Genomic DNA, 15,444 nt, shown 5'->3' on the forward strand with positions numbered 1-15,444 from the left:
TCAGCAGTAACAAACATTATTTCCAGCAATGTGTTTTCACATATATAACAATAACACTTCGTATTTACAGTAGCTTAGACTTATAGTGTATTTAACACATGATTTAGGTACTAAAATGAAAATAACATTTACAAATTAAATACGTTTGCTCTTCATTTTGTAACAAATATCTTAAAAGTTAATATGTTATAATATTTCTAATGTAAACAAAATAAATAATATTGTTGGAGTATAAAATGTTCAGATAAGCACTGCAGTGGAATAAAATCTCTTCTATAACAATGTTTCTCGACTAAAAACAGAACAATTTTTAAAATTTTCTGTTACAGTTGTTTGGTTTTAGGTGTTTCAGTCTTACATTACTAATGCCATTGATCCTTCTCGGTAAGAAGACAGTTCAACTTTCAACTTTTACAGGCACAGTAAATTATTAATTCATTATTGCACGATACTAAAAGTGGCCACGTGTGGTGCCACTTTGAAGTAGGAAATATATATGTGAGATCTTGTCGACTGAGTCAGGTAGATTAATGTGCCAGAAAAACCTGATCAGCCACTGTTAGTAAAATGAAAGCTTCTGGGAATAAATTTCTGTTCTAACAACATAAAATGGAGTTGCTCGAGATACATTTTTCCTATAAGAATTGAAAACGGTAAACTTCTGCATGAGTCGAAATTTTAGTCAACCTTTGCAATTGTTTTTGCTCTTCTGGCAACCTTCTGGTTGCTGATATGTCGAATTTTACGTACTGCACAGTAGATACTATTTCTCCTGTTGGGAAGTGCTTCATTACTGATACAGTAACTGCACATAATTTACTGTGTAATAAATATAAGTTAAATATAAATTAATTTAAAATGATTATGGCAGTCAATACTTTCGCACTTGTGAGATGCTTTATGTAGGAAGTCCATCCTCGAGACACCACTAATGGGGTCGTGGTTAGAGTCACTGCACGCCGGTGATGCTCTGTAGCCAGGGCTTGTAGTAGGTGGTGCGCATGTAGACTCCGGGCAGGTAGGGGGAGGCGCACTTGATACCGTGGGACACGGTACCCACCAGCACCCAGCGACCGTCGTCCCGTTCCATCATTAGCGGGCCGCCGCTGTCCCCCTGCACACATACAACAGACTCTGAGACAAGCGCCTTCACGAGCATTCAAAGATAAGGAGCTCCCTATAGAACGGAGCTTCTGGGCGTAGCAAACTCAATCTCTGACGATTTGCGAACTAGTACCATAGAGCGTGCTCAGCAACGATAACGTTGAAACGATTGTACATCTTCTTTCTGCTCGAGTGTTTCTCACTTACGTCCAAGTTCTGTGTGCTAAGCACAGCAGACAAAACATGGGCGTGGCAAATAAAAGGAGCTTGGACGAGTGGATACGACTGGACGTGAATTTGTGGCAGATTTAACAGAGGATGAAAAGACCTACAGTTACTTTCAACAGGATGGAACATCTGGCCATATAGCCGGACGAACCTTGGAGCACATTTACACAATCTTCAAGGCTGGCAAAGTTGTTAGCAGAGGTCAATCTGGCCGCAGCCCTAGCTGGCCGCCCAGGTAACCGGATCTGTCAGTCTACTATTACTTTGTGTGGATAGCCGTCAAGTCTAAAGTGTATCGCAACAACCCTCATAGTCTTCAAGAACTGCTACAGAACATTCCGGATGAGAATGCAGCAATTCCAGAGTCCAGCTTCGATTCGCATTCAGCAGATTGCTGCCCAGGACCCAAAAGCGTCAAGAGATGAATGGTGGTCACTTTCAACATAAGCTATACTCAAGTTACTACTGTATTTCCTTTCTTCCTTTGTTTTCTTTGTGCCTTGGAACTCAGTTCTCCACGCCACTTTTATTTACCCCACCCTGCATCAGTCAGCTCCTTGAAAGAGCACACTGGTCGCTTTGGAGCGTTAGAGGTACCAGGTGTGATCAAAAAGTACGGTAAACAATTTTATTTGAAGCAAAGTAATAGGCTAGGATGGAATTTGATTTAATCGCCTTCAAGTTACTTATCTCAAAGCTAAAAGTTGAATCCAATAATGGATGCATTTCTGGAAGGCTTCTTTTGATCTGTCATGGCTCTCTCAGTGTCAGGAATGTTGTCAAAACGTTTTCCTTTAAGCGCGGTTTTAATTTTTGGGAATAGCTTAACACCGCATGGTGCTAAATGTGGTAAGGCGGATGTGGAGAGACAGGAATACCGCGAAAAACTGCGAATCATAAGTGAGGTGTGGCACGGCGCGTTGTCGTCATGAAAAAGGAAGCCATTGCCCCATTTTTTTGGTCTCTTTCTTCGCACATCGTTTCACAAACTTCGCAGTACGCCCTTGAAAAATTCGGCGTTTACAGTTGCTCCCCTTGGAAAGAACTGTGATAGCACTATACCCTTAATATCGAAAAAATAACAGTGAGCATGACCTTAATATTAGATTTTAACTGACGTGGCTTGTGGATCAATTAGATTCACTGATTGTCCACTGGAATCTCTGAATTGTCGTCTGAGGGTCATAACCATAGACCCAAGTTCCACCTCCGGTTACAATTTTGGACATGAAGTCCGAATCTGAATGGAGATGATTCTTCAGCTCCGTGCAAACTGACAAACGATTTTCCTTCTATTCATCACTCAAAAGTCTGGGAACAAATTTTTCTCTCGCACGTCTCATTTGCAAATTATCGCTTAAAAATTTTTCCCGGACCCGTACCAGATGCTAAGTTCTGCGGTAAGCCCTTGAATAGTTATTCGCCTGTTTGAACAAATGGTTTTTTACCATTTTTTCGCACGGTTTTTTGCGGTTAATGGTCCAGATTTTACCTAACCATTTCCGCTTTTAAATCGCTCTACCCCTTTTAAACTGTCTTCAAAGTTAGAGTATTAACGCCATACACCAATTTCATGACTTTCTTTGAAACATTCTTGCGACTTGAAACAGAACTGTTTACCCGTTGTTCGGAATACATGACGCGCGACAGATACGGTAACCACAACCTCACTGTAACGTCTTTGATCGCTGATTGATAAATCATGACGTGTTCCAACTTGACACTGTCTCAACGCATCAGGATATCAGAGAAATTACATCAAATGGTGGTAGAGTCGGCAGTTGCTCCTAAAGGAATTCATTCACCGTATTTTTTGATCACATGTCGTAGTAGAGAAATGGTACCAGGCAATGATGTGGCTCTCCACTGTTGACGTTAATTCATGAAAAAGAAATTGTACTTATGGGCCGGGAGGGGGGGGGGGGGAGGAGGGGGATGGGCGTTGTTAGATGGTAGTGACCTGACAGAAAGGCAGAAAGGAGCTCTGTGGATGTGCACACGACTACACAGTGAATGAAGTTGCCCGATTTCCTGGTGTATCGGCGTGTACTGTCCAACGTCTCTGCAAGGAATAGTGTATGGCTCGCAGTCATGTAACATGGCGTAAGAACAGTCTCCGTAAAAAGATTCTTACTGATAGGGAACAGAGAAGGGTGTCACGTTTTATCAATGACAACTAGTTTCAAACCAGGCAGAAAGTGCTTGTCTCGGTAACGTAGATCCATGTGAACCAGTTTCCGAGCGAGCACTGCGAAGGAAAGAGACTGCAACGGATATATGAAATCGAAAATTCCGCAAAGGGCTATTTATCAAAGTGGCACGTAAAGCTGCAAGCCTTCAGTGGGCCAAACTACACAGAAATGGGAGAGTATCAGACTGGAGGAGTGTCGTGTGATCCGATGAGTTGCCATTTTGCCTCTTTTCAAATAACTAAAACTATAACAAAGCGCCACAGAAGAGAACTGGATTTATATCAACTTGCTGAGCAAGCAGGATTTCGGAAAGATCGCAGCGAGACTAGTCGCCTTCTTTTAAAGAAAACAACCGATTATGACGTTAGGATTCATCTGGGCTTTAGGGATTATAGAAAAGATTTGGACTCCGTGGAGATTTGGGCAGGGTTAATTCAAGGTATACAAAGCTCCTGAAATACATATATCAATAGGCAACAATTACAGAGTGCATGAATACCTTGTCACCGGTAAGATCCAAATCGGCAAAAGAGTCCGCCATGGTGACACCATCTCTCTGAAACTGTTCACCCTTCCATTAGAAGATATATTCAAATCACTAGACTTCAATAACAACGGAATGAAGATCAATGGGTCGTTCCATCACAGCTGTGCTTTTTGCGTCAAATAATTATGCATTTCACGGTGTGAAACAGAATAGTTCGATGTAAAAATGTATTTATCATATGGCACTCTGGGCTGGTATTTCCTACGGTGTGGGTTCAGCCACCTATCGGAATGGGTATTCTTCCTCCACGTACGTTGGTCTTTCCCTTTGCGGATGTACAAGAGTTGTATCGTGAGTGTTATATTCGTGTTGTTTGATAACGATGAGAAAAGGGAGAGAATGAAATCCAGTACCAGCAAGTAGCGTACTCCTCTCGAATATCACTAAGAGAACCCCCGAGTTAGAAGTTCCCATCTGACGGACGGATCACCATCAACAGTCTCGTACCCTCACTCCCTGAGACAGTGCGAAGAGGATTGGAGTCCAGACCAGGACATTAGCGTAAAGACTGGTGATTAGGAACCTTGCACCATAAACTTGCTCGATATCAAGGAAACTATATCCATAATTAGTAACAGCGCCGCAATAGTTTTAAATTAATACAATAAAAGTGTTTTTTCAGTCTGTAACATATGTTTGTCACTACTACTGTGGCCCCATCTTTATTAGTCTCTTGAAGAAGACAATTGAATTAGCCCAACCCTGCAGCAGTTTCATCAACTGACGGGTAAGCATTGGTGTTTATGGACCAAACGGAAGTATGTGAGAGGCGCAAAACTCAGTTTTGTCCATGAGAGGCTCTAGTAACTTTTTAAGACTTAAGTGATTCTTTTAAACTGGTCACAGAGACCGTTTCAGACACGACACGGAAGTCAACAACAGGTGTGAATGTCACGTGGGTGGCTCTCACACCACACATCCAATGTTTTGCAGTTCGACCAAATCGTATTATAAATTGGTTGGCCAGTGGCTTCACACATCAGATCAAGACTAAAGTATACCATTTCCAAAAGCACCTTCTGTCCAGCAGAGAAATGTGTTCTTCAAATTCTGTCTTCAGGTTGATGACCACTTTGCTTTTGGAACAGATAAATTTTCATCTGGTAATATTTGAAGATCAGTCTTAAATACACTACTGGCCATTAAAATTGCTACACCAAGAAGAAATGTAGATAATAAACGGGTATTCATTGGACAAATATATTATACTAGAACTGACATGTGATTACATTTTCACGCAATTTAGGTGAATAGATCCTGAGAAATCTGAACCCAGAACAACCACCTCTGGCCGTAATAACGGCCTTGAGACGCCTGGGCATTGAGTTCAACAGAGCTTGGATGGCGTGTATAGGTACCTTCAACACGATACCACAGTTCATCAAGAGTAGTGACTGGCGTATTGTGACGAGCCAGTTGCTCGGCCACCATTTACCTGACGTTTTCAATTGGTGAGAGATCTGGAGAATGTGCTGGCCAGGGCAGCAATCGAACATTTTCTGTATCCAGAAAGGCCCGTACAGGACCTGCAACATGCGGTCGTGCATTATCCTGCTGAAATGTAGGGTTTCGCAGGGATCGAATGAAGGGCAGAGCCACGGGTCGTAACACGTCTCAGATGTAACGTCCACTGTTCAAAGTGCCGTCAATGCGAACAAGAGGTGACCGAGATGTGTAACCAATGGCACCCATACCATCACGCCTCGTGATACGCCAGTATGGCGATGACGAATACACGCTTCCAATGTGCGTTCACCGCGATGTCGCCAAACACGGATGCGACCATCACGATGCTGTGAACAGAACCCGGATTCATCCGAAAAAATGACGTTTTGCCATTCGTGCACCCAGGTTCGTCGTTGAGTACACCATCGCAGGCGCTCCTGTCTGTGATGCAGCGTCAAGCCATGGTCTCCAAGCTGATAGTCCATGCTGCTGCAAACGTCGTCGAACTGTTCGCGCAGATGTTTGTTGTCTTGCAAACGTCCCCACCTGTTGACTCAGGGATCGAGACGTGGCTGTACGATCCGTTACAGCCATGCGGATAAGATGCCTGTCATCTCGACTGCTAGTGATACGAGGCCATTGGGATCCAGCACGGCGTTCCGTATTACCCTCCTGAACCCACCGATTCCATATTCTGCTAATAGTCATTGGATCTTGACGAACGCGAGCAGCAACGTCGCGATACGATAAACTACAATCGCGGTAAGCTACAATACGACCTTTATCAAAGTCGGAAACGTGATGGTACGCATTTCTCCTCCTTACACGAGGCATCACAACAACGTTTACCAGGCAACGCCGGTCAACTGCTGTTTGTGTATGAGAAATCAGTTGGAAACTTTCCTCATGTCAGCACGTTCTAGGTGTCGCCACTGGCGCCAACCTTGTGTGAATGCTCTGAAAAGCTAATCATTTGCATATCACAGCATCTTCTTCCTGTCTGTAGCACGTCATCTTAGTGGTGTAGCAATTTTAATGGCCAGTAGTGTATTTTTTGATACAGCGACAAATAAGTTATGACTTATTTTACAAGCATTAATACACCATCACTAGCACAAGAGGGAAGAAGTTGACGGAACTGTGTAGTGATATGTGAAAGTGAAATTCTTCTGTAATGCAGAAAAGTATGGTAGTTACCTCGCAGGAATCCTTTTGGCCATTGGCATATCCGGCGCACAGGAAGCTGTTGAGGATGACTTTGGAGTGGCCGGCGGTCTGGAACATCTCTTGGCAGACGCTGTTCTCAATGACAGGCACCTGCACCTCCTGCAGCACACTCGGCACTCCGCCCCCTGAACAAAACACGCACAAGTATGGTCAAAACAGTCGTAAATAGTGATTACTGGAAATCTCTGAATTCCTTAACTAATGCACAGTTATATACTTCGCCATCGTCTTCTAACACCCTTCAAACAACGCATCGTAACTCATCATCACAATGGCAGATCTGTGTAGGGACAGGTTCAGTACCAGAAGAAAACAGCACATTACATACAGATTAACATCGAAACTTAAATTCACGATTTTTAGTTAGAGTCTACACGTTTCCAAGTGTAGAGCTAGCAATTACAGGGCTATTCACAAGAACCCTTGGGGTTTCAAAAGATGGCTATGTGAAAACTATAAGGAATACTGAAAAAGACACATATCAGTTGATAGAGCATCGCATTACAGGCGATCTATATGAGCACCGTTTGTGACCGGCAAATGTCAACATGTTCGTGCAAGAGATTTAAGTCCATCTATCGCTTGAGCCTTGTCCCGCAGCTACGCAGGGTCAGCAATTGTTAATCGGATTTGGCATGTTAATGTTTAAGGAGTGGCCAGATACCCTTCCTGCCGCCACCCCATACCCCCTGGCATGGAATTAGTGTATCCCAACTGTCTGCATCGAGTGTAATCCGTGGAATAGTGCGAAAGTGTTCAGATGCCTGCGAGCCGTGTAACTGAGGCAGAACATGGGAACCAGCCCGGTATTCACCTAGAGGGATGTGGAAAACCGCTTAAAAACCACATCCAGGCTGGCCGGCACATCGGGCGTCGTCGTTAATCCGCCGGGCGGAATCGATCCGGGGCCGGCGGGCCTACCCGAGTCCAGGAAGCAGCGCGTTAGCGCTCTCAGCTACCCTGGCGGGTCGTGCAAGAGATTTAAGTCCCTGACACGAATTGTCCAGGAAGGTGCGACAGCAGCGCGCTTTGGAACTCTGTTCATTGGGTTGCCTATCTGCAGGTGGGGACTACAGGGTTTGGACAAAACCATGGAAAAACCGTGAGAAATGCATGCTTGACCATGAATGCATGTGCTAGCCAAGCCTGTCGATTGCACTGTTTTAACTGAATATGAACGGTACCTGTGCAATGTCCTCAATACATTGCAAGCGTCAGTCGTGGTCGCAACAGGGTTCTGTGTAGTTGAGAGTGCGTTATGTCGGAGTTGAGTGAATTGGAACACAGTCAGATTGTTAGTGCTCTTATGGTGGCTGCTTCCGTAACCAAGGGAGCCGAAGTGGTCGGTGTTTCAAGAGGCGCCCTATCGAAGCAGGAAAACATCATCCGTTAAGTCACAACGCAGAAGAAACTGTGTGTTGAGTGACAGTGACAGACGGTTAATGAAGAAGTTTGTGGCGAAATATATAAGGACGACAGCTGCAAAAGTGACTGCAAATCTGAACGTCTCGCGAACCCTGTCAGCACCAAATCAACACAAAGGGAGCTCGATAAGTAGGTAACTGTAGTGAGAGATGGAATTCGAAAGCCACTCATCAGTGGTTCAAATGCCCATAATAGGAAAACGATGGGCCTAAGCCATAAAACCTGGAATATGGAGGAATAGAAGAAAGTCATTTGGTAGTACGATTCTTGTTGCACACTGTTTACAATTTCGGCAGTCCATGGTAGTCTGTGGGTCTCATGGTTACTCTGATAGGTCGCATTACTGCTAATGTTTACGTGACCATTTTGGCTGATGAGGTGGAATGTTTGTTCCCAAATGGTGATTCTGCGTTCCGAACAACTGGGCCCCTGTCGCGTAGCTCGCATTGTCCAGGACTGTTTTTGTGAGCACGAGGATGAAGTGTCGCACCTTCCCTGGTCACCACAGTGACTACTTCTCATTATTATTGAGCCTTTGTGGTCTACTTTGGAGAGAGAAGGGCGTGATTGCTACCCATCCCATCATCGTTAACTGACTTGCCACTAATTTGCAAGAAGAGTGCTGTTGGATTCCCTTGAAACCCATACAGGACCTGAATTTATTCATTCCGAGACGACTGGAAACTGTTTTGAATGCCAACGGTTTTCCTACACCATGTTAGGCAGCGCTGTCTCAGAGAGGTTTCGTTATTTGGCAGACGTATAAGTGGCAACGAATTCATCAGTGGTCTAACCTCGATGAAGGTGTAATGCTCGGGCGGTAAAGAGTATTAGCTCGGTTTGTCCAAAGAGTCGTGAAGAAATCACACGTAGCACAGTCGAAAAAGCCGTTCAGGAATTAATCTGGCATGATGAAGGTGAATCATGGAAGACGTAAGACAAAATGGCTGACTAGTATCTGAAGCATCCTTCGTCTCCCGCACTTAATGTAGCACTGCGAGACCCAATTTTAGGTGGACTGCATACTAAAGACGTCTTCACCTCCCTTCTACTCAGGTAGTGATTGAGATTTACGGTTTCTCGAGTCCAGTTTCTAATGTAAAATGAACCGTGATTAAGTGTCCCCTCAACGACGAGGTCACTTGTGACGGAGCACTTGCTCGGACTGGAGGATGAGGGGGAAGCAAATCCTCTACGTCCTTTCTAAGCAACCCATCCTGAAATTTACCTTAACCAGATGAGACAAACCAGTGGCAGTCTAAATCTGGGTGCCCAGACGGGCCTTGAAACGTCGTCCTCCCCGGTGCCTTAACCTCTGTGCCACCCCACTCGGTCATGCCTAATGCAGTACTTAGGTACTGACTGGGATTTACAAGGCCACCAAGAACATCAAATTCATTTATGACAAGTTTTTCAGCAGTCTGAAGAAAACTTCTGAGCAATACAAGTATTAAGGTACTCATGTTACCGTATAAACAGACGTCTTTCATGGTTCCATAATGTGAACGATGCCTTGAATTCTGTGAACCCGTAGGTTTCCTCCTGCAGTTCTGAGGCGAGCGGCTGCTCGAAATGTTTCCTAACATTTGTCAATGTTTCCTGAAATGGCGCACATTTTCAAAAGTATGTTGTTCTTAAAATGCGGCTTCCTCGCATCAGAAGACTTCTTAATCATGTGCCAGACTATTTTCTCAAGGAGTAACCCAAAGATCAATACGTCAACGACTTTCAAAGATGTTAATAAATTCGAAAAATTATCTTTTTCAAAATTTCAATTACCTTGTAAAATTCGGTCGAAGTCGAGGGCGTGATTGGCAGAGCACTGGCTCAGTTTTCTCTTAAAAAGGGAAGGAATCAGACGGGGAATACAGAAATAATTTCAAATATCTTGTTCGGAAGTGTCTTGGCATGGTAAAGGCGAATCGAGGCAAGCCTGAGACAGGATGACAGCACGACAATTAGAACCCACATTATCGCGATCTGGAAACGACGTTTTGATCCAGCGTCACCATAGTAACAAGTTAATTCTAGCACTGTTACCTAGCTAGGTGGTGAAGTATTTATGAGGGGTGGGTTTGAAATTCTCGCCGGACCACTCAAATTTGTGTTTTTCCTAATTTACTAAGTCGTTTAAGGCAAATTCCGGTATGGTTTCTTTGAAAAAGACATCAATGATTTCCTTTCCTATCTTTGTACTATATCAGACTGTTCAATTTGTAATGACCTGGTCATGAACAGAAGGTTAAGGTGTAATTTTTGAATCGTTTTGACGAAGGTGACATAAAATCTGAACCCCTGTAGAGGAAGTCATAGTATTGCAGAAATTAATGAATCAGATGATAACAACACTGTATACAGTGTGAACCTGAACTCCACCAACAGAATTTCAGAAATTGATCATCGATATATCCTGGATATGTTGCTATAAGGGACCACTCCGGTAGCTTGCTACAAAGGAACTGTATTTCATTTGGTATCTTATCCCCATTATTTTTTGATCTGTGCTGCAGTGAAAATATCTGCGCATCCGTGCAAATGTCGACGGTATGTGCTGTATGTCTCATATGGAAGCAAACTTTTTCCATTCACTGACAGTACTTCATGTTGACAACAGAAATGCCCACTTCAGTCTTCGCTCACAAGTTTGAATTCAATACCGCTCGGCTCGCTATCAGATGTGTTTTTTTGGCAGTGTTAGTTGTACGTTAGCCGTGATATACAGCAGTACGGATACGTTTATTGATGAACACTTGGCCGATATGCACATCATTTATGGGTACACTGAATGCAATGGAAGGGCGCCTAACGACGCTATTTAGAGCACAGCATGGCACTATGCATAGGCACCTACGAAAGACCTAATCTTCAGTCTTAGTGACTGCATATTAAAGGCATGTTCACTGTACTGTTGTTTAGGTATTGTCACAAAAACAAAGATATCTGAGCTAACAAACCAAATGAATCGTAATTACATTATTACTCTAGACAGCGAAAACTATGGGTACCTTACACCAAAATACTCAGAAAATGTCCAAGAACAAATTCTGAACTTTTGTCGATGGAGTTTAACACAGTTTTCTGCGTAAAGTGGAAAGGGATACACAGATGGCGAAACAGTAATGGAGATACTGACCGTATTTGAGGCGGCCCCAGCCGGTGACCGTAGCCATGCGGCCTGTGAAGTCTTCGTTCTCTCTGGGCATGCAGATCGGCACGATGTGCTCGTCGAACGTCACCGGATAGTCCATTTCCAGAAGGGCGAGGTCGTTGGCGAACGTAGCCGCGTCGTAGTGTCGGTGAACGATTACGCGCCGCACGTTCTTCGTCACGGATCGCTTCGACTCCAGCTCGCCCGTGATATCGTACTCGCCCAACACCACCACGAGGTTTGCCAGGAACCTGCAACGCGCCGCTCATGTTGAAACTTGTCTCCACACCTGCTTCTCCACTGCTATCGTGCCAGCTCGTCTTTTGTTTTCCTCGCAGTCGAGGAGCACACACACACACACACACACACACACACACACACACACACACACACACACACATAAGAGTGTGTAGATACACGTGATCAAAGTTTTCCCTCCACCTGCGGTTGACAGGAAGTGTGCAGTAAGCGGAGAAAAGTTGATGAATCAGTCTTACCCAGCCCAATTATCTGATTCTCAAGCACGTGACGAAAAGTGTAATCTGATATTCGCCAGATGAACAAGAAATGAGACTCCCTTAGGAGTATCATTGTTTGTGGTAGATTTCAACCTGAAGACTGACTGGATGCAGCGATCCACGTTTGTCTATCTAGTGCAAGCCTCTTCATTTCTGCATAATTATTTCAACCTCTATCCACAAGAAGTTGCTGACTGTAGGTAAACCTTGGTCACCCTCTGCAATTTTTACTCCACACATTCCCCTCCATTACGAAACGGGCGATTTATTGATGGCTCAGGATGTATTCTATCAACCAGCTCCTTGTATTAGTCAAGTTGTGCCATAAACTTCTTTTTTTTCACAACACAATACAAAATCTCTTCATGAGTTATCCGATCCACTCGTTTCCGAATATTTTGCCCTTTTGTTGCCTGTTTGTAGTGTTGATAAAAAAAAAACGCCGGAAACCGGCTATCTGGAATATGGGGACCAAATAAACACATCTCCAGCACCACACACATGAACTAGCAACTTTGCAAATCGTAAGTAACACCAAACGATAATTTACCTCACGAAACTTGTGCTGCAGTAGTTGGTTCTAACCTCAAAAACAAAAGAGAAACATGAGAAAACGTAATATACACTCCTGGAAATTGAAATAAGAACACCGTGAATTCATTGTCCCAGGAAGGGGAAACTTTATTGACACATTCCTGGGGTCAGATACATCGCATGATCACACTGACAGAACCACAGGCACATAGACACAGGCAACAGAGCATGCACAATGTCGGCACTAGTACATTGTATATCCACCTTTCGCAGCAATGCAGGCTGCTATTCTCCCATGGAGACGATCGTAGAGATGCTGGATGTAGTCCTGTGGAACGGCTTGCCATGCCATTTCCACCTGGCGCCTCAGTTGGACCAGCGTTCGTGCTGGACGTGCAGACCGCGTGAGACGACGCTTCATCCAGTACCAAACATGCTCAATGGGGGACAGATCCGGAGATCTTGCTGGCCAGGGTAGTTGACTTACACCTTCTAGAGCACGTTGGGTGGCACGGGATACATGCGGACGTGCATTGTCCTGTTGGAACAGCAAGTTGCCTTGCCGGTCTAAAAATGGTAGAACGATGGGTTCGATGACGGTTTGGATGTACCGTGCACTATTCAGTGTCCCCTCGACGATCACCAGTGGTGTACGGCCAGTATAGGAGATCGCTCCCCACACCATGATGCCGGGTGTTGGCCCTGTGTGCCTCGGTCGTATGCAGTCCTGATTGTGGCGCTCACCTGCACGGCGCCAAACACGCATACGACCATCATTGGCACCAAGGCAGAAGCGACTCTCATCGCTGAAGACGACACGTCTCCATTCGTCCCTCCATTCACGCCTGTCGCGACACCACTGGAGGCGGGCTGCACGATGTTGGGGCGTGAGCGGAAGACGGCCTAACGGTGTGCGGGACCGTAGCCCAGCTTCATGGAGACGGTTGCGAATGGTCCTCGCCGATACCCCAAGAGCAACAGTGTCCCTAATTTGATGGGAAGTGGCGGTGCGGTCCCTTACGGCACTGCGTAGGATCCTACGGTCTTGGCGTGCATTCGTGTGTCGCTGCGGTCCGGTCCCAGGTCGACGGGCACGTGCACCTTCCACCGACCACTGGCGACAACATCGATGTACTGTGGAGACCTCACGCCCCACGTGTTGAGCAATTCGGCGGTACGTCCACCCGGCCTCCCGCATGCCCACTATACGCCCTCGCTCAAAGTCCGTCAACTGCACATACGGTTCACGTCCACGCTGTCGCGGCATGCTACCGGTGTTAAAGACTGCGATGGAGCTCCGTATGCCACGGCAAACTGGCTGACACTGACGGCGGCGGTGCACAAATGCTGCGCAGCTAGCGCCATTCGACGGCCAACACCGCGGTTCCTGGTGTGTCTGCTGTTCCGTGCGTGTGATCATTGCTTGTACAGCCCTCTCGCAGTGTCCGGAGTAAGTATGGTGGGTCTGACACACCGGTGTCAATGTGTTCTTTTTTCCATTTCCAGGAGTGTAGTTACACACATGTAACTATTACACAATGCATTTACACAGTGTGTTCGGAAATTACGTTTAAAACTTCTAGAACTTGTTGAGGGGTGTGAGTATATAATATTTGGAATAGGAACCCTTGTCCGGAAGCGTACCGTTTCCGTGCTGCAGCCGTTTGAAAACAAGTTAACTAGGAAGGTATGCAGCAGGGATGCATCGGATTCGCTGATGTCATTTGACGTCCATTCTACCACTCTTACCTCGTTCGAGGCTCATTCAGTTGAGCGTGAGTTTTAGAGCAACATCGTTGAGTACACGTTTGCAGAATACGCCAAAATGATCGCACTGTGTGGCGAAGCTCACGGTAATGGAAGAGTTGCTTGTCACATTTATCAAGCTCATTAACCACAACGTCCTACTCCATCGCATAACCTTTTCGCCACAATTACAATACGACTTCCAGAGAGGGGTACCTTCACAATCAGCAGACGTGACTGTAGTGTTCCAAGGAGAAGCCGCACATCCGAATTGGAAGAGTGTTTGTGAAAACTTATTAAGTTTCCTTTTTGTTTCTTTGTTTATTAGTGAGTGGAACCGTAAGACAAGTAAAACAAGTGATGTACTGTGTCACGACTAAAAAATAACTTGTAAAAAGTGGTCGCCTTACTACCATGTTATCAAATAGTTGTAGTGCGGAAACGGTACATTTCCGGACATGGGTCTCTATTCAGAATATTATTAACTTACTCCCCTCTACAAGTAATAGAAGTCTGTAACGGGAATTTACGAACATCCTGTACAAAAACAAACATGTGTTCAAACCACTGAAGAAGCTTTACAAATAAAACACGTATAGCCAAAAGCAAACTGCCTTTCATTTAGCGGCAAGGATGTAACATACGCTATGTGATCAAAAGTATCCGAACTCCCCCAAAAACATACGTTTTTCATATTAGGTACATTGTGCTGCCTCCTACTGCCAGGTACTCCGAATCAGCGATGTCAGTAATCATTAGACATTGTGAGAGATCAGAGTGTGGCGCTCCGCGGAACTCACGGACTTCGAACGTGGTCAGGTGATTGGGTGTCACTTGTGCCATACGTCTGTACTTGAGATTTCCACACTCCTAAACATCCTATTAGGTTCACTGTTCCCGATGTGATAGTGAAGTGGAAACGTGAAAGGACACGTACAGCACAAAAGCCTACAGGCCGACCTCGTCTGTTGACTGATAGAGACCGCCGGAGTTGAAGAGGGTCGTAATGTGTAAGAGGCAGACATCTATCAGACCATCGCACAGGAATTCCAAACTGCATCAGCATCCACTGCAAGTACTATGACAGTTAGGCGGGAGGTGAGTAAGCTTGGATTTCATGGTCGAGCGGCTGCTCATAAGCCGTACGTCATGCCGGTAAATGCCAAACGATATCCCGCTTTGTGTAAGGAGTGTAAACATTGGACGATTGAACAGTGGAAAAACGTTGTGTGGAGTGACGAATCACGACAATGTGGCGATCCGATGCCAGGGTGTGGGTATGGCGAATGCCCGGTGGACGTTATCTGCCAGCGTGTGCAGTGACAACAG

At 45.1% G+C, this 15,444-nt stretch overlaps 1 protein-coding gene across 1 annotated transcript in view; it reads right to left on the bottom strand.

Annotated features, from left to right (window-relative positions):
- Nucleotides 1-232: 232 nt before the first annotated feature.
- Nucleotides 233-15,444, bottom strand: part of LOC126471280 (serine protease filzig) — a 151,443-nt gene continuing 136,231 nt past the window's right edge. Inside the window, exons 6-8 of the mRNA XM_050099399.1 lie at nt 11,303-11,568; nt 6,715-6,869; nt 233-1,114 (exon numbers count right to left, since the gene is read on the bottom strand). Of these exons, the coding sequence (XP_049955356.1) occupies nt 950-1,114; nt 6,715-6,869; nt 11,303-11,568 (586 nt within the window). The 3' untranslated portion in view covers nt 233-949. The remainder of the gene's footprint in view (nt 1,115-6,714; nt 6,870-11,302; nt 11,569-15,444) is intronic.

The sequence above is a fragment of the Schistocerca serialis genome, chromosome 3, assembly GCF_023864345.2.
Source record: "Schistocerca serialis cubense isolate TAMUIC-IGC-003099 chromosome 3, iqSchSeri2.2, whole genome shotgun sequence".
In the NCBI taxonomy this organism is placed as follows: domain Eukaryota; kingdom Metazoa; phylum Arthropoda; class Insecta; order Orthoptera; family Acrididae; genus Schistocerca; species Schistocerca serialis.